A 23,384-nucleotide genomic window follows, 5' to 3' on the forward strand; every position below is an offset into this window, starting at 1 on the left:
ACCAAAACTTCTGGGCTGTTTTGAGCCCAGAAATTAATGGATTCGGAAAAAATTCTTAGAATGCTTGCGTAGAGAAAAAAAAAAGCCTGCTTGAAGGAGCTGCACGGAGGTGGCCTAGTTACTGAGAACCTCAAGGCTGAGCTGTAAGCTCTCTCAAAGCTTTCCTCACGGTCCTCTTCCTTTGGGGTCAAAGTCTTCGGGACTCAGCAATAACCAGAGAATAGCATTCTGCCTCTCTGGGATCAAATTAGAGGTCTTTGGGTTAAGAAATCTGGTTGTTGTTGTTGTTCAGTTTTAACAACGTGTACTTAGAACATGCAAGTCACCAGGATGGGTACTAATTGTCTTTGCTGTCAGTTGTAATCATCTCTGTCTCAGCTGACTTGGGCAAAGCCCTCTGCTGGAGGACCCCAGAGGCAGTGTCTTCTTTAATCCTGACAGCCATCTATGATGTGGATGCTATATTTAATCCTCATTTTACGGTTAAGGAAATTGAGTCCGGGCGACATTAGATATCTTCACCAAGGTAATAGAGCTAATAAGGCGGAGAGCTAGGGTTTTAATCTAGGCAGCCTTCCTCCAGAACCAGTGTACCTAACCATCACTTTCTACTGCCTCGCTAGGGATACTGACATGAAGAAAGATAAGAGTTCCTGCTCTTGCAGCACCCGTGATCCGGTAGGGGAGCCGGGCACAGGGACACACTGACCCCAGCATGTGATAAGCACTATAGCGAGGGTGTGTACTGCATACAAGCTACCATGAAAGGGCTGAGGAAGGGCCCCTGCCCTGCCTCGGGGAAAATGGGGGAAGTGGCATTGAAGCTGGACCTTGAAGGACAGGTGGGATCTGCTATGGAGAGAAGGGGAAAGGAGTATGGCAGGCAAAGGGAACTGCATGTACAAAAGGCAATGGAAAATGAAACATGAGGGGTGCCTGGGTGGTTCAGTTGGTTGGGCATCTGCTTCCGGCTCAGGTCGTGATCCCAGGATCTTGGGATCGAGTCCTCTCCCTCTGTCCCTCCCCATGGCTGTGTGCTCTCTTTCTCTCTCTCTCAAATAAATAAAATCTTAAAAAAAAAAAAAGAAAATGAAACATGAAAGCAGATGAGATTTGGAGAAGAGCAAGCAGTTTGAAATGAGACGGTGGTACAGGGGGAGGTGAGCATGGAGGCAGCTTCGAGAGGCCTCCATGGGGGCCAAGGTGCCACAGGAAGTGGGTGAGCAGAGTAACAGGGTCAGAGCTGTGGTAGCGATGCTGCTTTAACCTATCTCAACAAGCTAACAAGCAGAACCTCAGACTTATGCCACAAGTTCAAGACACCCTGAGCTCCCACTGGTTCTGACTTCGAAAGAAGAGTTATTGCTCTGTTTATTGTTTATTTGCTTCTGCTCCTGCTGTTGGTTCTAGAAGGGGCAGGAAGAGGCCCTAGCAAAATACTTGCTGTTTTCCTGTGAAATAGAAAGAAACACCAGGTACACTTGGTTGCCTGTCCTTATTGCTACCCACATAAAGAGTACCCCATTGGGATGCTTTTAGTTGCAACTAACAGAAAAATAGAGTTGCGTGAAGAATGTATCCACTCATGATGTTAGGAAGCCCAGAGGGAGCTAATTTTAGGTGAGGCTGAATCTAGCAGTAAAAACAATGCCTTTCCTTCTTCTTTGCTGTCTTCTTACTAAAGCTAACATCTGCCAGGGCTACCTGCTTTCTCATTCCCACTCGGCAGAAAAGTAGCATCTTTGTCTTTGTCCGCGGGTCACACTGGTTACAACAGCTTTGGTCATGGCACCCTTTAAACCACCCCTAGGGATAGTGGATAAAATGCAATGATTACAGGGCGCCTGGGTGGCTCAGTCGTTAAGCGCCTGCCTTCGGCTTGGGGCGTGATCCCAGGGTCCTGGGACTGAGCCCCACATCGGGCTCCCTGCTCCACTGGGAGCCTGCTTCTTCCTCTCCCACTCCCCCTGCTTGTGTTCCCTCTCTCGCTGGCTGTCTCTCTCTCTGTCGAATAAATAAATAAAATCTTTAAAAAAAAAATGCAACGATTACCTTAGCTTTCAGGGTCTACTGCTTGACCTCGGAGGTTGGGAAAGGAGTTGCCTTCCCGAGGGCTACACAGACCTCCAGATGTAAATAAAACAGGACTACTGGGAAAGTGAAAAGGGGTCACCAAACAGCCATGCTCTGCAGTCAGGTGTCAGAGCCTCGGAGGACTTGCTCAGTTTAAGCCTTGATTTTCACATAACCTCATTCATTGTTGTTAGCGGCCCACGCAAACTTCATACTCTTGGCAGCCTCTGCTTAATCCAGTGATTCTTTTTTTTTTTTTTTAAGATTTTATTTATTTGTTCAACAAAGATAGAGACAGCCAGCGAGAGAGGGAACACAAGCAGGGGGAGTGGGAGAGAAAGAAGCAGGCTCATAGCGGAAGAGCCTGATGTGGGGCTCGATCCCGTAACGCCGGGATCACGCCCTGAGCCGAAGGCAGACGCTTAACCACTGTGCCACCCAGGCGCCCCTAATCCAGTGATTCTTAACACCCTCAGAGATTCTGATGTCCTTGGCCTAGACATCAGTATTGTGTTTTCAGCTCACCAGATGATTCTAGTGGGTGGCTGGAGCCGAGAACTGTTGCTTTTGTCTTTCATTAATGCCACTTCTGTAGTCACAGGTTCAGTTTTATGATCAGCTGGACTATGTTGAAGCTAAACAAATAAAATAGGGGCACCTGGGCGGCTTGGTTGGTTAAGCGGCCGACTTTTGGTTTCGGCTCAGGTCATGATCTCCTGGGTTGTGGATCGAGCCCCACATCAGGGTTCATGCTCAGCGGGAAGTCAGGAGATTTTCTCCCTCTGCACCTTCCCCCATGAGCCCTCTCCCTCTCTGACTCTCAATTAAATAAATAAATCTTAAAAAAAAAAAGCAAGTAAGAATATAGGCAAACATATAATAAAAATTAGTAGTAACTAACACTAATTGAGACTTACATGTTCCGTTATCATTGCAAGGTGTTTTGCATGCGTTATCTCATTTCACCCACTCAACCATCTTATGATACAGAGAATAATATCTCTTTTGACTGATGAAAAAACTGAGGCCCAGAGAACTTAGCTCAGTTGTCCAAAGTCGTGCATCTAGAATGTGATTAAAATAGGACTTGAACCCAGGTATATCTGACTCCAAAATTCCATGCACTTAACCTGTTATACATTGTTCCAGGACCATGACTTCAAGAGACCTCATTTATTGTTCATTTCCCAACCGTTTTTAGTTCCTAGTACACTTTTATCAGGGCCTGCCAGTGACATTTAGGTGGGGTTCTTAGTGTCTCTTGCACCATCTATGACATTTTATGTACACTGTATTACACATACAGAGATTACACCTAGTATATATCTGTAGGTGTAAAACGGGGTGTGATCTAAATATGTGTTCAGAAATTATACATTGTACATTTAGTGTTTATATCTATACACACACACACCTATATTGTACACACATATAAAAGTTGTGGATGTTGTATAAGGGAGAGAACACAGACTAGCACTGTGACCTTAGGCAATCACCCGAATTTGTTAATTCCTTTTTATCATCTCTAAAATGGGGAAATACCACTTGCTTTTTCTAACCAGGTGATTATCTGAGGATCAAATGAGACCCCAAACCCAGCAAGGAGTCTTGAGCATACATTTTTTTGCCCCTAATGAGCTGTAAGTACATATGATGCGTTGGCATTACCTTTTACAGGGTAATGGTGCATCTCTGTGTATCCCAGTTGATGAGCCCTAAGTACCCCCTCCTCTTGCTTTTTTTTTTTTTTAAGATTTTATTTATTTGAGAGAGAGAACATGAGGAAGGGGAGGGGCAGAGGGAGATGCAGACTCCCCGCTGAGCAGGGAGCCCCATGCGAAGTGAGGCTCTTCCCAGGACCCACCTCCCCTCACGGGACCCCGGGATCATGACAGCCAAAGGCAGAAGCGACTGAGCCACCCAGGCGTCCCTCCTCTTGCTTTCTCATTTACTGACAAACCTTTGGATTCTGTGTAATATGCATGGGTCAGAGGTTGCAAAATTAATAGAAAGCAGGGGAAAGCACAGAAGGAAAGGAAAAGAGTGGGAGAGGCATTTTTACAAGTTTTGCAATTTACATAGTGGCGTCTTGTTTTACTCCAAAACAAGTCACTGTTGGTCGGGTGGGAAGAAACGGGCCCTTTTGCACACTGTTGATGGGATGTAAATTGCTGGAACATTTCAGAGAGCCAGTTATTACATTGAAGATCAGTATAGCAATCCCATTTTGTAATAAATAAAATTTTAAAAATGTAAGCTCATATTTATACCAAGATTTAGCAGAAAAGGGCATGAAAAGATAGACCCACCAGGGACAGCCACCGCTAAGTAGGAGTATCTGGGAGGGCAAGTTTCACTTTTCACTTTATATACTTCTGTGTGATTTGAACTTGCCTACAAGCATTTATTGTGTTTCTTTGTTTTGGAAAAAACAACAACAACAACAACAAACCCCAAGAGAAGTCCAGAGCAGAGGACAGCTAGATATGCACACATCAGCTGTGCTCCTGTGTTCTTGGCTCTTCTCTGCAGGGCAGGCCCACAGTCCCAGGAGGGCGCTGACCCCTGCCTGGCAGGCCCTCCTCGTGCTATGCTGTTTGTAGTCTATTACCAGCTGCTTAAGCCAGCAGGTTCCCGGTGGCTGGTCAGCTGGAACTGCTTCACGAGGACAAACAGGAAGGACGCAGCTGCTGGTGTGGCCCACCGCATTGGCCTCATTGACAGAAAAAAATGCTTAAGTCCTAAAATGTTGCGGAGAATGTCATGCTATTAATAACTCCCTCAAGCCTCGGCCTGGAGAGGGGGGTGATGCAGCGTTAGGTAGCCCCAGAGGAAACCTTACATATCCACACATTACAAGCCTCCAGTCCCCAGTCCTGACAACTCGCCCTCCGCACTTGCTCAGGACTTCAGTTCCACAGGCTAAATCTCATGGTGATTCTGATCCCCTCCGTGCAACTGGAACCTTCTCTATAGCCAAATAAACTACCCCACCCTTCCTGCAGCTCACTTTCTCTTATGCAGCATGCCAGCAGGAGCTCTGGGCAAAGAAAGATTAAGGGATGCAGGGAAATAAGGTGAGAATTCCTGGTAGATGGATAGCAAATCCCTGCTCTGACACTTCCTGGCTCTGTGGTCATAGGCAAATTACTTCGTCTCTGAGCCCTAAGTTTCCTTATCTTCAAAATGGGGAAAATAAACCTACCTGCCTTATAGGGTTGGAGGGGAAAATAAACCTACCTGCCTATAAAGGGCTTAGTACTGTCTGCCTGAAAAGAGGAATGCTCAGTAAATGCTACGTGTGTGTGTGTGTGTGTGTGTGTGTGTGTGTGTGTGTGTGTGTGTATGTGTGTATGTAGCCTCATAAGCTTTCACTCTCCCCAATGGCAGCGGTTCAGAGCTTGGGCTCTGTTATTTATTACACGTGTGACTTTGGGCAGACCTCACCGGGCTTCAGTTTTGTCATGGGCCAAATGAATAGAAGGCTCCCCTTCTCATATGGCTCTTGTAAAGATGAACTTGGATCATGCACGTAAAACAGCGAAGTGCCTGAACACAGGCATTCAGGAAATGGGAGCGATTACGATTTGCGGATGAAAAATTAGCATGTTTCCTGTAAAACATATGAGCTTTGCAAACTCCAAATCCTTGCCTGCCCCCTGCCCCCAACGCTCAGGGAATGAGCTGCCGGTTCCAATGTGAAATCCACTCCTGAACTCCTGTGCTGTGTGATGTTCCCATCTTCATCCCCTTCTCTCTTGCTCTTCCCGCTTCTCATTCTCTCCCTGCCAAGGCCTCTCATTAGTCCAATTAATAAACGGTTGCTGTCACTTCAGTTCAGCCCCAGGACCAGGGTCCCTTGTGGATGCGCCGTTATGCTGGGGAAGTGAGGCGATGGTGGAGTTGCAGGGGGCACCCTCATTTCCACGGGGGAGTGGAACAAGGAACTGGGCTTGGCAGCAGATGGGCCTCCCTGGGCCCTGGTCTCTTGGGACATCAACAGGATAATCAATGAGAACTTCATTATACAGAGTGAGAGTCTGGTTGTTTGGCAGAATACCAGGGTCCCATTTAGGGACTGGAAGGTTCTGGCCTGGAGATAATGATCAGCCCAAAGCCTCTGGCTTTCCTCTGTGCACTAGTTTCAGCTCCCCCTTGAACATGCACACACACACACACACACACACACACACACACACACACAGGCATGCAGGCATGCACACAAGTTCCCCGGGCTTTTACTCAGCTAAAGAGTTTATGGGTACGTTCCAGGCCTGGAAGGCTGTTGAGCAGGGTGAAGCTGGAGGGCCCAGAAACGCACGACTGCTCCTGCTGATTGCTGAGAATAATCAAACCCTGAGGTTCCCAAGGGCCCATTAAACCATCGCAAGTGTCTCATCCACAGTGAGAGCAGGTTCCCCCCCCCCCCAACCTTGGGAGGACAAAGGAGCAGGCCTGGGGAGTGGCCCAGGCAACTGAAAACAAGACAAAGGGACTAACAGGCTAGCTCAGAAGCTCCAGCAGCCCAGGGACAGGTTGGTTTGTTGGGTACACAACGGAGTCAGCATTTTCAACCTCCTCCTCCCCCAACCATGGGGTGTGAAACTGGAGTTTCTGCCAACGACAGGGGTGGGGGAGGGGAGGGGGAATGGTCTGATGGGAAGTTATGTCCCCAGCCAGTTACGTCATACTACCTGTTCAGGCACGTATTTAGGGAAAAGGGGGTTCCTATCAAACTCATTGCGCTGACACCTGGCCCCCACCTGCTGCACTGTCGGCACTTCTCTTTGCCACCTAGAATTATGAGCTTCCATGCTGGCCTCAGCCCAAGGTGAAGGTAGAGAGTGCCACATTTTCTTTCACTGCTTTGTCTAACACCCCACAACCACAAAAACACATGGGCTTTGCATAATAGACTTCACTGTAGGTCTCAGAGTGTGGTTCTCAAAGAATGTTCCTTGGGTCAGCCATGTCAGCGTCACATGGGAACTCGTTAGAAGTGCGGATTCTCCAGTGTTACCCCAGACCTACAAAAACCGAAACTTGGGGAGCCAGCCCAACATCCTGTGTATTAAGAAGCCTTCCGAGTGATTCTAACACTTGCTGAAATGTAAGGACATTGCTGTATGTTTGAGGAAAACTTGAAAAAAATTACAATGGACGGAAGGGGACTAAATTCAAACAGAATTGCAAATAGGGACCATTTAAAAGCCTATAGGAATATACAAAGGGTCCTTCATGGAGTTTTGCTTCCCCCTCTGGAGGCCCACATGCAGAGGTTGATTTCTGCCCCTATAAAAACGATCTAAAGCATGTGCTCCCGCACACGTGCGTGCACACGCACGAACCCATTCCCCACCTTCTGTGCACAGAGGCCACAACATTCTCAAGAAATTCACGTTTGGTGTTTATCATTCACATGCTTTACTACATATTTACTACATAGTATTTTTGCATAGGTTTAACTTGGTGTATTTTGGACATACCAGACATATCTGCTGGCAGTTTGCTTTTTTCCATTTGCCATTAAGTTTCGACATTTATTTTTGGTGCTACTACATCTATCTGTTTTCTTGTTGGTGGACTTTCAGGTTGATTCCAATTTTCAACTGTTAAAAATAATGCTGCAATTAACACTCACATGTATCAGTGCACAAGAGTTTATCTAGGATATACACCTAGGAATGGAATTACTCTATTATAGTAAGGGGTGTCCTCAACTTTTCTAGATCTTTCCAAGTTATTCTTCGAAGTGGTTATATTAATTTAAGCTGCTACAAAAACAGGTTACAAGAGTTCCTGTTGCTCATGGCCAATGTTTGGTATTGTTAGACTTTAATATTTGTGTTAAATTTGTCAATTTTTGGATGTGAATGGTATTTTTGGGGGGGGAGTTTTATTTTTTATTTATTTTTTATTTTTTTAAAGATTTTATTTATTTATTTGACACAGAGAGAGACGGCTAGCGAGAGAGGGAACACAGGCAGGGGGAGTGGGAGAGGAAGAAGCAGGCTCCCAGCGGAGGAGCCTGATGTGGGGCTCGATCCCAGAACGCTGGGATCACGCCCTGAGCCCAAGGCAGATGCTTAAGGACTAAGCCACCCAGGCGCCCTGGGGGGCAGTTTTAATTTACTGATTACTATTGAAGTTGAACATTTTTTTTAAAGATTTTATTTATTTATTTGACAGAGAGAGACAGCCAGTGAGAGAGGGAACGCAAGTAGGGGGAGTGGGAGAGAGGAAGAAGCAGGCTCCCAGCAGAGCAGGGAGCCCGATGTGGGGCTTGATCCCAGGACCCTGGGATCACGCCCTGGGCCAAAGGCAGACGCTTAAATGACTGAGCCACCCAGGTGCCCCTGAAGTTGAACGTTTTTTATAATATTTACTTGGGCATTTGGTTTCTTCTGTGATGTGATGTTTATTTCCTTTATTTGTGTTTCTACTGGATTATCGGTTCTCCACTGATCTGGGGCATTTTTTATATATCCTGGGTATGCATTATAAATATCTGCTTTCATTTATAGCTTCTATTTTTACATTATTTATGGTGTTTTGTGGTATAGATAGTTTTCATTTTATAACATAGGCAGATTTATCAACATTTTTTCCAGCTCAGTGGTGCTCTGTTAACAAAATATTTCTGTGTCCGTGAAGACTGAGATGCCATAGCAAAGAGACCGCAAAATGTTGTGCGTTAAAGAACGGAGACTTTTATTCTCTCATGAAACAGTCCCACGATGAGTAGTCCTGATGGCTGAGGTGGCTTTGCTGTACGTAGACATTTGGGGAGCCAGGTTCATGCCATCTCGTGAGTTTGCCCTCCCCTTGGGCATTATCACCATGTTGTATAGCCAAAGCTGGATTGTTGCCATACTCAAATTCCAACCAGCAGGAAAGAAAAGGAAAGCATGGAGGAGGCATACCTAATGTCAGGTTCCAGAGCTTCAAGTGGCAGTCAGTGTTTCTGCTTACAACCCATTGTAAGAAATTAACTTCATTACCAGACCCATCTGCAGGGGGGCTGGAAAACATGCCCGGCTATAACGTGATTATTATGGAAGAATGGGAGGATAGATTTGGTGGGCAAAGAGTAGTTTCTGTCTACCTTCTCTACCCCGAGGTCTTTATTCTATTAGGCTTTTATTTTCTTTATAATGTGCATTAGGAGTCCCTTTTATTTTATTTCTTACATTCCAGTATATTTGTTGATTTGTAATGTGACCTGTGTCAAGTTTCCCTGTGGGCATGACTGGATTTCTGGACTCTCTATGCTGTTATTTGTTAAAATTTTAATTAATTAATTAATATAAAATGTTTTACTTATTTATTTATTTAGAGAGAGCACGTAAGCAGGGGGAGGGGCAGAGGGAGAGGGAGAGGGAGCATCTCAAGCAGACTCCATGCTAAGCATGGAGCCCAATGTGGGGCTCGAACTTATGACCCTGAGGTCATGACCTGAGCCAAAATCAAGAGTTGGGCATTCAATCAAGTAAGCCACCCAGATGCCCCTCTGTATTCTGTTCTTGTTGCTTATCCCTATGTCTCTTACCCAGTTTCTTAATAACTAGAGTATTATTATAAGTCTTATCTGGAAGTATCAACCCCTTGACTTATTTTTTTTTTTTTATAAAAACAGTGCTGGTTTTTCTTGGCCTCTGCTCTTTATGAATTTAGAATCAACTCGTCAAGTTTCATAAAATTCTTCTGTGCAATTGTGCTGCACCTATGGATTCATTTTGGCGGGTTCGTCAGTTTAAATCTTTCTCTTATAAAATATAACATATAGAAAAGTGTAAAAAAATAGAAACCGATATTTTGGGTGTAAAGCAAAACCCATGTAACCACTCTCCAGGTCAAGAAACAGAACGGTGCAGAAACTCCAGAAGTTCCCCGTGTGTTCCCTATTAATCATGATCGTCCCCTTCCTGCATCAAGGTCATCACTCTTAGCTTTTATAGGAATAATTGCCTTGCTTTTCTTTATAGTTTTACTGTCTGTATATGCATCTCTAAATAAATATTTCTCTGTTTTCAAGCTTTATATGAAAAAAAACAATATAGGATGCACTCTTGTAATTTGGATTTTTGGTTCAACATTATGTTTGGGTTGTTTCCAGTTTTTGGCAATTATAATAAGGCTGCTGTCCACATTTTGGTGCATGTGTCCAGGTGCATAATCACGTCTATCTCTAAGGTGTATACATAGAAGTGAAAATGCTGCATCATGATATATGTACATTTTCAGGTTTATTAGATAATCCCATGCTGTTTTCCAAAGTGGTTTTACTATTTCCTATCCCCATTAGCTTTGATGAGACCCCTCGTTGCCCCATTTTCTTACCAACATTCGGGATTGTCAGGTTTTGTAATTTTTATCCATCTGCTATGTATACTGGTGTCTCATTGTGGCTTTAATGCTTTAATATTCCACATCCCTGACACGAATGAGATTAAACAATGTCTCATGTGCTTTTTGGCTATTTGTATTTTATTTTCTTTTGAAGTGTACCTTAAAATTTTATGCCTGTTTTTCTTTTAGGTTGTATACCTTTATCTCATTGATTTGCAGGAAATCTTTGCATATTTGGGATAGTTTGTTGGTTATGTGTATTGTAAATATCTTTTACTGGTGTCTTTTATGAATGAAAGTTTATTTTGATGTCTACATATTTATCATTCTTTTTTTTATGATGAACGATCTTTTTCTGTTTTAACATATCCTTTTTTATTCCAAAATAAAAAAGATAGTCTTTACTATCCTCTTCTAAAAGCTTTATGGTTTTGGGGCACCTGGGTGGCTCAGTCGTTAAGCATTTGCCTTCAGCTCAGGGCATGATCCCGGCGTTCTGGGATCGAGCCCCGCATCAGGCTCCTCCGCTATGATCCTGCTTCTTCCTCTCCCACTCCCCCTGCTTGTTTTCCCTCTCTCGCTGGCTGTCTCTCTCTCTGTCAAATGAATAAATAAAATCTTAAAAAATATAAAAAAAATAAAAGCTTTATGGTTTTACTTTTCATTTTCAGGTCTTGAATTGATTTTTTGTATGTGGTATGAAAAAGGACCTAGTTTCATTTTTTTTCCTGTGTTATTATCTAATGACCTCAGCCCCATTTATTGAAAAGTCAGTCCTTTCTCCAATGATCTGAAGTTCTACCTGGGACATAAATCAAATGTCCAACTAAGTCTCTGATAGGTACCAAAAGTTTACTTAACTTTTCCTGTGGCAATGCTATACTTTTTAATCACTATAGCTTTAATACCTATCTTTTTTTTTTAAAGTTTATTTATTTATTTATTTATTTTCGTAATCTCTACACCCAACATGGGGCTTGAACTCACAACCCTGAGATCAAGAGTTGCAGGCTCTTCCAACTGAGCCAGCCAGGCACCCGCTTAACATCTGCTTTGATATCTGATAAATCAAATTCCTCTACATTTTTTGCTGTTATTTTCCCCTTGCAATACCATGCACATTTGGGATTTTTACTAAGATTACATTAAGTCTACAAATCAATGTGGGAGAACTGACATCTTTAGGATACTGATTTTTCTAATCTAAAAGCAGAGTAAAACTCTCCATTTTCTTAGACCTTTTAAGAAATACTTTTCAATAATGTTTTATAATATTCTCCGTATACTTTTTCTCTTGCACTTCTTTGTTTGATCAAGGTGTCTTTTGGTTTTATCCTCAGTGTCTTTTGGTTTCTATTGCTATTCCATGTGCTGTCTTTTAAAAATTGTGTTTTATAATTGCTGATTTATTAATCATTGATTTTAGTTGGTCAGTCCTGTAGTCAGAAACTTGTTGAGCCTTTTTACTAATTCCAGTAGTTTACTTGAAGACTCTTTTGGGTTTTTTCTTCAGGCAATCATATCCTGTGTGAGTAAGGGTACTTTTGTATCTTAAAATCCTTATACCTTTTATATCTTTGCTTGCAGTTGTTAGAACCTCTTGCTGCACTGGTTACAGCCTCTAGTACTTATTGTATGGAAGCAATAATAGACATCTTTGTCTTGATCCTAATGTAAGATGAGTATTTTTTTTTTAAAGAATTTATTTATTTGTTTGAGAGAGAGAGAGCAAGCCAGAGAGAGAGCATGAGCAGGGGCAGAGGGTGGAGCAGAGGGAGAGGGAGAAGCAGGCTCCCCACTGAGCAGGGCGCCCTATGGTTGGGGGGGGGGCTCAGGATCATGACCTGAGCCGAAAGCAGACCCTTAACTTACTGAGCCACTCAGGGACCCCAACACGACTATTTTTAATGTTTGTATTACATTGTATTTTTTAAAGAGTTTTGTTTTTTGTTTTTGTTTTTAAGTAATCTCTACACCCAACATGGGGCTTGAACTCATGACCCTGAGATCAAGAGTCACATGCTCTGCCGACTGAGCCAGCCAGGTGTTTCTATTATATTGTATTTTTAATGTTAATATTAAGTATGAAGTTTGCTTCAGATTTTGGTAAATATCCTTTATCAGCTTAAGGAAGTTCATTGTGTTCCAAGTAGGCAAAGAGTTTTTATAATGAATATATCTGGAATATTGTGCTAAACACATATATCACACATATGATATTTACATATATCTTATGGTATATATGACCTATATTATATATCATATGGTATATATACATGTTAAAGAAGAAAAACCATACAACTATTTTAGTATATGAAAAAAAGATATGATATATAGTATATTTATATGTGTAATATATATAACATATATAGCATGAATATACACACATATTATATCTGATAATGTAGTAAATTGCTGGTATTATCTGATAATGTAGTGAATTGCTGATAACGTAGTGAATGGCTGGCACGCTCTTATTTACCTATCAAAGAGTACACTCACGCTGTTTGCTGTGCGGATGGTTTTGAGGGAAACAAGATTGGAAAAAGGAGTTCAGTTAGGAGGCTACCGAGGTGGTGTAGGCGAGAGATGATTATGTCTTGAGCTGGTATGGTGGTGACAGAGATGGAAAGAAGCAGTTTTAAGCTATATTTTGGATTTGCTGATGGACTGGATGTGGGGTAACAGGTTGGGAGCAGATGGAGAATAAAGGGAAAGGAAAGACTTGAAGATGAGTGCTAGATTTCTGGTAAAATTTTTTTGTAAAAAAAATTGTGGTAAAATATACATAACATAAAATTTACCCTTTCAACCATTTTTAAGTCATAGTTCAGTGCCATTAAGTACATTTACGTTGTTTTGCAACCATCAGCACTATCCATCTCCAGAACTTCTTTCATCATCCCAAATGAAACTTAGTATTTATTACACAATAACTCCCTATCTCCTCCTGCCCCGGCCCCCGGCAATCACCATTCTATTTTCTGTCCCTATGAATTTGACTACTTTAGGTACCTTGTGTAAATGGAATTAACAATATTTGTCTTTTTGTGACTGGTTTATTTCACTTAGGATAGTGTCTTCAAGTTTCATCCATGTTGTAGCATGTGTCAGAAGTCCCTTCCTTTTCAAGGGTTAATAATACTCCATTGAGTGTACATACCACGTTTCCTTTATCTGTTCATCTGTGGATGGACCGTTGGGTTCCTCCTACCTTTTGGCTGACTGTGAATAATGCTGCTACGAACATGCGTATGCAAATATCTCTTCAATTTTAATTCTTTTGGGTATATACCCAGACATGGAATTGCTGAGTCATAGGATAATTCTGTGCTTACATTTTTGAGGAAATGCCATACCATTTTCCACAGTAGCCGCACCATTTTACATTCCTACCGGCAATGCACAAGAGTTCAATTTTCACGTCCTCACAACACTGTTTTTTTGTTTTGTTTTTGTTTTGCGAGGGTTTTTTTGTGTTCTTTTTTTGATAATAGCCATCCTGATGGGTGTAAATTGCTATCTCACTGTGGTTTTGATTCGCATTTCCTTAATGATGAAGGATGTTGAGCATTTTTTCATGTGCTTATTGACCATTGTATATCTTCTTTAGAAAAATGTCTAAGTCCTTTGCCCATCCTTCATTTTTTTTATTATTGACTCGTAGGAGTTCTTTTATTTTTTTAAAGATTATTTATTTATTTATTTGAGAGAGAGAGAGAGAGAGCACTTGGAGGGTGGGGGGAGGAGCAGAGGGGGAGGGGGGAAGAATCTCAAGCAGAATCCGTACCAAGTGCAGAGCCTGATGTGGGGCTCAATCCCACAACCCTGAGATCATGACCTGAGTCAAAACCAAGAGTCTGATGCCCAATCAACTGAGCCACCCAGGTGCCCCAAGTTGTGGGACTTCTTTATATCTTTATGAGATATATGATTTATAAATATTTTCTCACATTTCATGGGTTGTCTTTTCACTCTCTTAATAGGATCCTTTGCTGCACAAAAGTTTTCAATTTTGATGAAGTCTAGTTTGTCTTTTTTTTTCTGGCTTTAGATTTTGCTTCAAATAATAGTAGTTATTATTATTATTTCTTCTTTGCTTTAGTGGGAAAAGGAGATAGAGGAAGGAAGAGATAGAAGGAGACAAAATGCATTCTAAATTCATTTGTGCTTATTCAGTAAGAGGCAGTAAAGTTTTTGTTTCTTTTTTGAAATTAAGCTTATTTTATTTTTTTAAAGATTAATTTATTTATTTTAGAAAGAAAGAAAGAGCAAAAGTGAGAGGGGCAGAGGGAGAGGGAAAGAGACTCTTAAGCAGACTGCACTGAGCTTGGAGCCTGACATGGGGCTCAATCTCACGACCCTGAGATCATGAGCTGAGCTGAAACCAAGAGTCAGACCCTAACTGACTGTGCCACTCAGGCTTCCCATTAAGCTTTTTATTTTAATTCAGTTTAGTTAACCTACAGTGGAATACTAGTTTCAGATGTACAATATGATGACTCAGCACTTCCGTGAAAAACCTGGTGCTCATCACCAGTGCACTCCTTAATCCCCAGCACCTATTTCCCCAATTTTCCCACCCCTCTCCCCTCTGGTAACCATCAGTTTGTTCTCTATAGTTAAGAGTCTGTTTCTTGGTTTGTCTCTCTCTCTCTCTTTTTTTTCCCCTTTGCTCATTTGTTTTGTTTCTTAAATTCCACATGAGTGAAATCATATGGTATTGGTCTTTCTCTAACTTATTTTACTTATCATTAGACTCTCTAGCTCCATCCATGTTGTTGCAAATGGCAAGATTTCATTCTTTCTTTAGGGTTAAACAATATTCCATTATATAGATAAACACACACACACACACACACACACACACACACACACACCCCGTATCTTCCTTATCTATTCATCTCTAGGTGGACACTTGGGCTGCTTCCATAATCTGGCTGTTGTAAATAATGAGAAATAGTGAAGTTAACAATCATTTTTTCAGGGGCGCCTGGGTGGCGCAGTCATTAAGCGTCTGCCTTCAGCTCAGGGCATGATCCCGGCATTATGGGATCGAGCCCCACATCGGGCTCCTCCGCTATGAGCCTGCTTCTTCCTCTCCCACTCCCCCTGCTGTGTTCCCTCTCTCGCTGGCTGTCTCTATCTCTTCAAATAAATAAAAATAAAATCTTTAAAAAAAAAACGATCATTTTTTCAGTCACAAATATTCATTTACTATCTCTTATATTCCAGACACTGCACTTAGCATCAGGGATATAAAATGAATGTGGAGATACCTTACTTAGTGGGAGGACAACCAGAAAAAGTTATTTACGACACAATGCGATGGAGTTGATAATGATGAATATGTATAGGAATGCCATGGACTGTGGTTGAAAAATGGAGGTGGAAACCACTGAATGCCTGGAAGAGTCAGAGAAATCTTTAAAGAGGAAGAACCTAGAAGAAGAGTAAGAAATGTCTGGCCAGAGAAGGTGAGGAAGGGCAACCTGTAGAAGGAACAGCATGTACAAATAAGTGTAGACATGCATAGACCAGTTTATGGAAGGCAAATAATTTCCTGCGGCTGGAATATGGAGAAGATGGTGAGGAGATAACGGGAAATGTGGGAGGCAGTTAGGCTGGGCCCTAACTGTGGAATAGTCAATGGTAGAACCGAGAATTTGGAATTTGATATTACAGGCAATGGGAAGTCATTAATAAAAAAATATATATTTTTCTGTTTTCCAAAATAATCCATATTCATTTATAAAATGTTGGGGAAAACACCAAAACCAGAATAAAAACCACTGGGAACATCTTTTTTTTTTTTTTATTAAAGATTTTAAGTAATCCCTACACACAATGTGGGACTTGAACTCATAACCTCAAGATCAAGAGTTGCATGCTCTACCGACTGAGCCAGCCAGGCACCCCTCAAATATTTCTATGCAGGAAGAAGCTAACAACATATTTATATCAGTATGTTTTGGAAAAATAGCTCTGGCAGAAAGGAGAGATGGAGGACAGGAGATGGGCTGAGAGGTTATTGCATTAATAACCATGAGAGAAGAAGGTCTGAACAAAGACAATAGCAGTGGGGATGGGAAGTAGGGAAAGATTTCAGACATTCCTTAGGGGAAATTACTACAGCCCAGTGACTGATTGGATTCAGGAGGAAAGAAAGAGGGGAAAGTGTGAGTGACCTTGGGATATCTAGTTTAGGAGAACAGAATTGGCCATATTAGTCAGCTATGTCTCAGCAAAGAGCAAAGTCCTGAGATAATGGGAGATGGGGCAGCTAAATTTTAAGGGGCTAGTGTTTATACAAAGGTCTGCTGTTTATAGAAAGGTCTGCAACAAGGGATGCAAGGTGAGCAGTTTTCTTTAGGAGTCTGGAGTTGGGGTAGTCTCAGCTTATGGGCTACACAGAACTCTAAAAACTTGGCGCAGGTACTTGGCACCCAAGGATTAAGAAGGCAATTTTAGGACAATGAATGTAAAAACTCTATTCCATTGTTAATGAGAAATTGATCACTAAACCTTATTAATAACATGTATTTGCTAAATCTAGTTGGACATAGGGGGCTTACTCTGTGATTCTTTTTATTGCTATAAAATAAAATTTTCATACTAAAAATTTAAAAGAAAACATTTTAGGTAGTTTCATCAAGTAGAGAGTAAAATATCATTATCTATTCATTTATCAAACATTTACTGAATGTCTATTATATGCCAGGTACTGTGCTAGCCCATATGAGGAATACAGAGATACATAAGATGCATGTAAGTGCTATCAGAATGGTAAAAAATAATGTGCAGAAGGAATTAAGAACTAGGAGGGGCTCCTAGCTGGTGTGACCTAGCTGGTGTGACCTGGACACAGGATAGAGAGCATGAATTTCTCTTGTGCCCATAGGGAAGCTCTGGAACTATAATTCAGAGAGGTACTCAGATACTCCTGCCTATGCCCAGCTTCTTAGTGGTGGTTGTTAAGCATGCTTAATAGCCAGGGAAGGGAGGTTAAGAGTAAGTTTCAACCTGCTGTCTTGGCTTTTAAAGTTTGGTTGAGATTGGAGCATTGGATATGTCTTTGATTCCAAGAAATATTTCAATCCTAAAAAATGGAAAAAGTGTTTTATTTATTTATTTATAAAAAGAGTTTATTTGTCAGAGACACAGAGAGAGAGAGAGAACCCACAAGCAGGGGGAGCTGTAGGCAGAGGGAGAAGCAGGCTCCCCGCTGAGCAAGGAGTCTCATGCAGGACTTTGATCCCAGGGACCTGGGATCATGACCTGAGCCCCCTGGGATCATGACCTGAGCCGAAGGGAGTCGCTTAACCCACTGAACCACCCAGGCGTTCCAGAAAAAAGGTTTAAAAAGCATAATTGTGACTCCAAACCTGCCATGGAAAGATTGATTCAGTTACTTTCTAGGACAACCTCATGACCTAGGCATTATCACTTTTTTAAAACCTGCTCAGTCTTTCAATTTGCAAGAGTCAGAAAACCCATAGTAATGCCAGTCTGCCTTCACTCCAGGTAATTTGTTGAAATAGAAATAATAGGTCCAAAATGGAGTCACTTGTGCTAAGCCCCACGTCAGCAAATCAAGATTAAATACCTAACCTAATTGCAGTTTCTACCTCTCCCAGGGCTGTGATCTTTAATCAGTCAGTCTGGAATTAGCTGGTCAGCACTGTTGAGGTAGTGTGCCTGATGAGATCCTCCTCTCATGCCAAAGGAGGTGACTTTTTGCTAGAAACTTCATTTTTCTGCCCACTTTTGCCTACAAAAGTCTTCCATTTTGTACAGCTCCTCAGAGCTTCTTTTTACTTGCTGGGTGGGATGTGGCCTGGTTCATGAATGTTGCATAACTTCAACTAGATCTTCAAATTTACTCAGTTGGATTTGTTTCTAACACTTCATTTAACCTCTCTGGGCTTGTTTTCTCATCAGCAATAACTGCCTTGTCAATTTTACAGTCATTGAGAGACCAAACAAGATAACGGATACAAATGCTCTTTGAAAAGCATAAAAGCACTACATATAAGTGAGCCACCGCTCTTATTCTCAAAGTCTTATTCAAAACTTGGATATAAGAAATGGCTGAGTGAGCATAAGGAAGCCAGACTTTGCCCTTCCTAGTAGGTTTTTCATAGCCTCTGCTTTGACAAAAAAAAAAAAAAAATTTGTCACACCCAGTCTTTGCTTTGTTGACTACTTAACATCCTCTTTATATGGCCCACTTTCTTTTCTTTTCTTTTTTTTAAAAAAGATTTTATTTATTTATAGACAGCGAGAGAGGGAACACAAGCAGGGGAATGGGAGAGGAAGAAAAAGGCTCCTAGCGGAGAAGCCTGATGTGGGGCTCGATCCCAGAAGGCTGGGATCACGCCATGAGCCGAAGGCAGACGCCTAAGACTGCGCCCCCCAGGCGCCCCCCCGCCCTTGCTTTTCTGAGTGTAAGCAGAAAGGACAGCTTCTCTGAAACAGAGGAAAGCAGGGTATTTTCCTTAGAGACATGCCTTGCAGGTGCAGTCCCATCAACATTTATTAAACTCCAAGCTAGAAAAGAAGCTGGAGGTACACAGATGAATAAAGAGGGCCTCTTCCTTCAGGAGCTGATCAACTGGTATCAGTTCATCAACCGATAGTGATAACATGCTTCCTGTTAAAGAGAGTGGGAGTTGCCGCCCACTTGCAAGACTGCTGAAGCTGCAGACATGCAGGAGGGGGCAGAGGCGGCCCCAGCTGGGCTTTGGAGGCCAACGCCAGGTAACATACCTTCAGAGTCCGCGACTAGCAAGGCAGCCCTTCTATCATTCCACTTCGTTGGAGCCCAGAAGAAAGATCCTTTTCTACTGTTATAGTAAATATCCCCCAAATCAAGACTTCGGATTTGCAGAGCTTTAGCCGCTATTCCTCTTAAGAAGCCACTGCGCCCTCCAGCGGAGGATTGGCGGCGGAACCGCAAAAAGGCGCCGCAAAGTGCCGGACACCTTAAAATCCTCCTTAAGAAACTCCCACTCACCGGCCCCGCCTCCTCACGAGTACCGCCCCCGGCGCGACTCCGTTCTGCGGTACCGATTGGTTGGCTCTTGTGCGTGGAGACGTTGCGTCGCGGGGCGGGGCGGAGGAGCGTTGTCCGTAGGGCCTCAGCCGTGTGTCCTCGGCCGCCGCCCCCGCTGCTGTGTGTATCCGCCCCTCTCTTCCCTTTAGAGGGTACAGGCGACAGCCGGGCCCTGGGGTGGCAGCGCGGCCACCAAACGTCTCCGCGGAGCTGTCTTCTAGTTGGAGGCTCTTCTCGGCTGGGTCCAGGTCGGGGGGGGAAAATGGCGCCGGCGCCCCAAGGCGTCCGGGAGGAGCCGCTGTTGGATTGTCGGTCCAGACCACTTTCCCGGCTCCTTTTCCTCGCCCAGGCTGCCCTCCTCTTGCTGCCTGCAGCTCGGGCAGGCCTCTGCCCCGCGCCCTGCTCCTGCCGCATCCCTCTGCTGGACTGCAGTCGCAGGAAACTACCTGCGCCGAGCTGGAGGGCGCTGTCGAGCCCGCTGCCTCCTGACGCTGCCAGCTTGTGAGTAGAGTTCCCGGGAGGGGGTCCAAAGGAAAGGGAGCTCCCCCTCCAAGGGGACAGGAGGGAGACACACTTGGGCCGAGGTTGCGGACGGGAGCATAAGTTCTGAAGAAAAATACCATTACAGTGTTGTGAACTTTTTTTGAGGTGGGGTGGGAGCCTAAAAAACCTGGAATTAAGGTTCTGTTGACTAGTATGAAAACCAGGGTTAAGATTCCTGACGCCAGGGAGTTTGTGATTCCTGGCTGGGGAGGAGTTGGGACGGGGATATTGTTAAGGGCTCACTGAACCTGGGCACCGGCCTTGATTCTGGATGGTTGGAGATCCTCGCCCACTTGGGCTGCATCATCCAGTGTGTAACTCGAATGCTCCGCAGGTACGTGATTTTATCACCACGATCGCCAATGATACAGAACGCTCCTTTTGTCTCTAGTTCGCGTTTTGGCACATTTGGTGCTGTAGTTTTGATACTTAAAATACAGGGTTAAAACAGCATCTGTTAGGAGATCCAGTACTAACCCGAGGAAATATCTTTATAAGTAGCATTTAAAAAAAATCTAAGGATTCACTGTAAAGAAAGGAAGGAGTATTTTTTCTCAGATCATGTGATGCTTTAATTGTTTTCAGTGGATTTCTTGTGGCAAAGAACCTAAAAATCAGTTCTCTGTTTAAGTGTGAGAAGTAAGTACAGTGATTGGATGAATTCTTCTGGAGGCTCCACTGCTGAGTGCTCATCTTGACAGGCCTGTGTTAGACAGTGGCACCTGGAGAGCTCATTAGTCTGAGTCAGCCTGGTGGCATTAGGAGCAACAGTGGGTGTTAAATGCTGCAATTATGGGGTTTCTTAACCACTAACATACAGTTATTTCTCTGCTGCTAACTGAGCAACGAATGTATTAATTGACAGACTTCTAATGGAGTCTTTTTTGAAAAGTATCACAAAAAAGAATAGGTGCCATTAAAATATGAGGGTCTGTTTGGATTTTCCTTGCAAGTAAAATACAAATAGAAATTCTCTCTGCTGGGGCGCCGGGTGGCTCAGTGGTCAAGCGTCTGCCTTCAGCTCAGGTCATGATCCCAGGCCCCTGGGATCAAGCCCCGCATCAGGCTCCCTCCTCGTGGGAAGCCTGCTTCTCCCTCTCCCACTCCCTTTGCTTGTGTTCCCCCTCGCTGTCTCTCTCTGCCAAATAAATTAATAAAGTCTTAAAAAAAAAAAAAGAAATTCTCTGCTGCAGAGGTTAAAGTATTTAAACATTTACTAATAGGCTACGATAGATGGGAAAGAAACTACTTCAAATGTAGCATCAGTTGGCAATAAGATGTTTTCTGTTGTTTTATGATAGTGACACCTATAGCTAATTCTGGTTCTGTTGACCCAGATTAAATTTAAAAATTGATAACATTGAGCAGCATAGTCTGAATTGAATCTAGCACAGCATCTTTGTAATGCAGCTAGTGCCTTTTTCTAAGAAATTTTTGGAACAGCTACCTGATTATGATGGAATAAATCTGGTGCAGGTTTAAAACCAACACTTTATTTAGCTGTAATTGAAATAAATGTGGCTTGCTTTTAAGATCCTTCATTGGTAGGTAAACAGTAATTAGGAATAGTTTTATGAAGATACAATTGTTTTGTGTCTGGGTTTGGTTTTTGTTAATCTAGACAGATTTCCTAAAGCCAAATGACATCCCCAAATTCTAAATGTCCTATAATGAAATTGACATTTTCAGTTGAAGTAAAATGCCTTCGAGAGCAGTTCTGTTGTAGAAATGTAATTGGATGGAAGTCTTACATTAGCAGAAGAACTCTTAAAATATTAAAACATTGCGCTTTTATAAACTGAGAAACATTCTTCAGTCAGTGCCTTCAACTATAAAACCACCAGGTACACATGGGTTTTTTAATGTAATTTTGAATGTTTAAAGTAGATATGCTGTAAATACATTAGGGAGTCAAACTCAAATGCTGAAACTTGTGCACGTTATCAAAAAGATTATAGATGAAATCTGTTAATCTTGTTTTTTGAAATATATATGTATGTCTGTACCCAGTTCCTGGTACAGAGCTCCTGAAACCTTTGTAATTTCCTAAATGATAAGGGCACTAGGAGCATCTTGTGTTCTAACATTCACTCTTTGACCCATTCCTGACACAGAGCTCCTAAATCCCTTGGTATTTCCTGGGTGATGGGAGTGCCTTTTGACCTGAAGAGGTGACTCTTGATAGGCTCCTGAATAGCTTCAGGTTGGGAGCCCGTCACTAGAAAGACAGTTAGAAGCTTGGAACTTTCAGCCCTATCCCTATTGTCCTGGAAGGGAAGAGGGGTAGAGATTGAGTTAATAATTGATCATGCTTATATGATTAGCCTCCATAAAATCCTAAAAGTATGGACTTTGAAGAGCTTCTAGGGTGGTGAACATATCTTCATGCTGAGAGTGGCACACCTCCGCTTTACTGGGACAGAAGCTCCTGCGCCACACCCTTCCAGATCTCACCCTATGTATCTCTTTGTCTGGCTGTTCATCTGTGTTCTTTGCCATGTTCTTTATTATGTAATAAGCCAGTAAACGTAAGTAAGTGTTCTCTGAGTTCTGTGAGCTGTTCTAGCAAGTGATTGAATCCAGTGAGGGAGTCAGGGGAACCTACCATTTGCAGCCAAGTCGGAAGTTGTAGGTGACATGGGGACCCACTACTTGTGATTGGTGTCTGAAGTGGGGGGCAGTCTTACGAGACTGAGATCTTATGTCATGAGGTCTGCTGTAAGTCCAGTTAGTGTTAGAATTGAATTGAATTGCAGCTGGTGTTGGAGAATTGGTTGGTGTGGGAGGAAAAACCCCATAGGTCTGGTGTCAGAAGTATTATGTGTGGAGTAAAAGGAAGCAACAAAACTTTTTGCTTGGGCAGACTTTAGTTAGGCTTCTGAACCTTTCGTGGGCCATATGTACACATCCTTGTAAAATGTAGTTTTAGCAAGAACCTTCTAAGCCAGTTAAGCAAGAAGCGTTCCCCCTCGATATCTGATTGGGTCCCTCCTCCTACGACATCCAGAAGGTGATGTCTGATTGCCCTTTGCCTATTTTCGTTTTCTTTTTTTTTTTTTTTAAGATTTTATTTATTTATTTGACAGAGACAGACAGCCAGCGAGAGAGAACACAAGCAGGGGGAGTGGGAGAGGAAGAAGCAGGCTTCCAGCAGAGGAGCCTGATGTGGGGCTCGATCTCGGAACGCCGGGATCACGCCCTGAGCCGAAGGCAGACGCTTAAGGACTTCGCCACCCAGGCGCCCCAGCCCTTGCCTATTTTCAGTAAGAATCCTTTAGGCTGTTTAGTCAGAGCCTTCCCACCCCCCTCAACCCTGGATGTTTCATCTTAATAATTTTCAATTCATTGACCTCACTCTTCTCCT

General features: G+C 42.9%; 1 protein-coding gene across 12 annotated transcripts in view; it reads left to right on the forward strand.

Annotated features, from left to right (window-relative positions):
• Nucleotides 1-23,384, forward strand: part of LRIG2 (leucine rich repeats and immunoglobulin like domains 2) — a 143,178-nt gene that overhangs the window by 58,145 nt on the left and 61,649 nt on the right. For 2 of the 12 annotated variants that reach the window (XM_087866180.1, XM_087866182.1), the window contains exon 2: nt 23,107-23,283. The exons of 5 other annotated variants lie outside the window; for them this stretch is intronic. Coding sequence is in view for 3 of the 7 variants with exons in the window: in XM_087866174.1 (XP_087722300.1) it covers nt 19,740-19,978 (239 nt within the window). In the remaining 4 variants the exon portion in view is untranslated. 5 more of the 12 variants (XM_087866174.1, XM_045801482.2, XM_045801480.2 and 2 more) reach the window with 5 other exon arrangements.

Source organism: Ursus americanus, chromosome 12 (assembly GCF_024610735.1).
Source record: "Ursus americanus isolate L20-20 chromosome 12, mUrsAme1.1.p, whole genome shotgun sequence".
In the NCBI taxonomy this organism is placed as follows: domain Eukaryota; kingdom Metazoa; phylum Chordata; class Mammalia; order Carnivora; family Ursidae; genus Ursus; species Ursus americanus.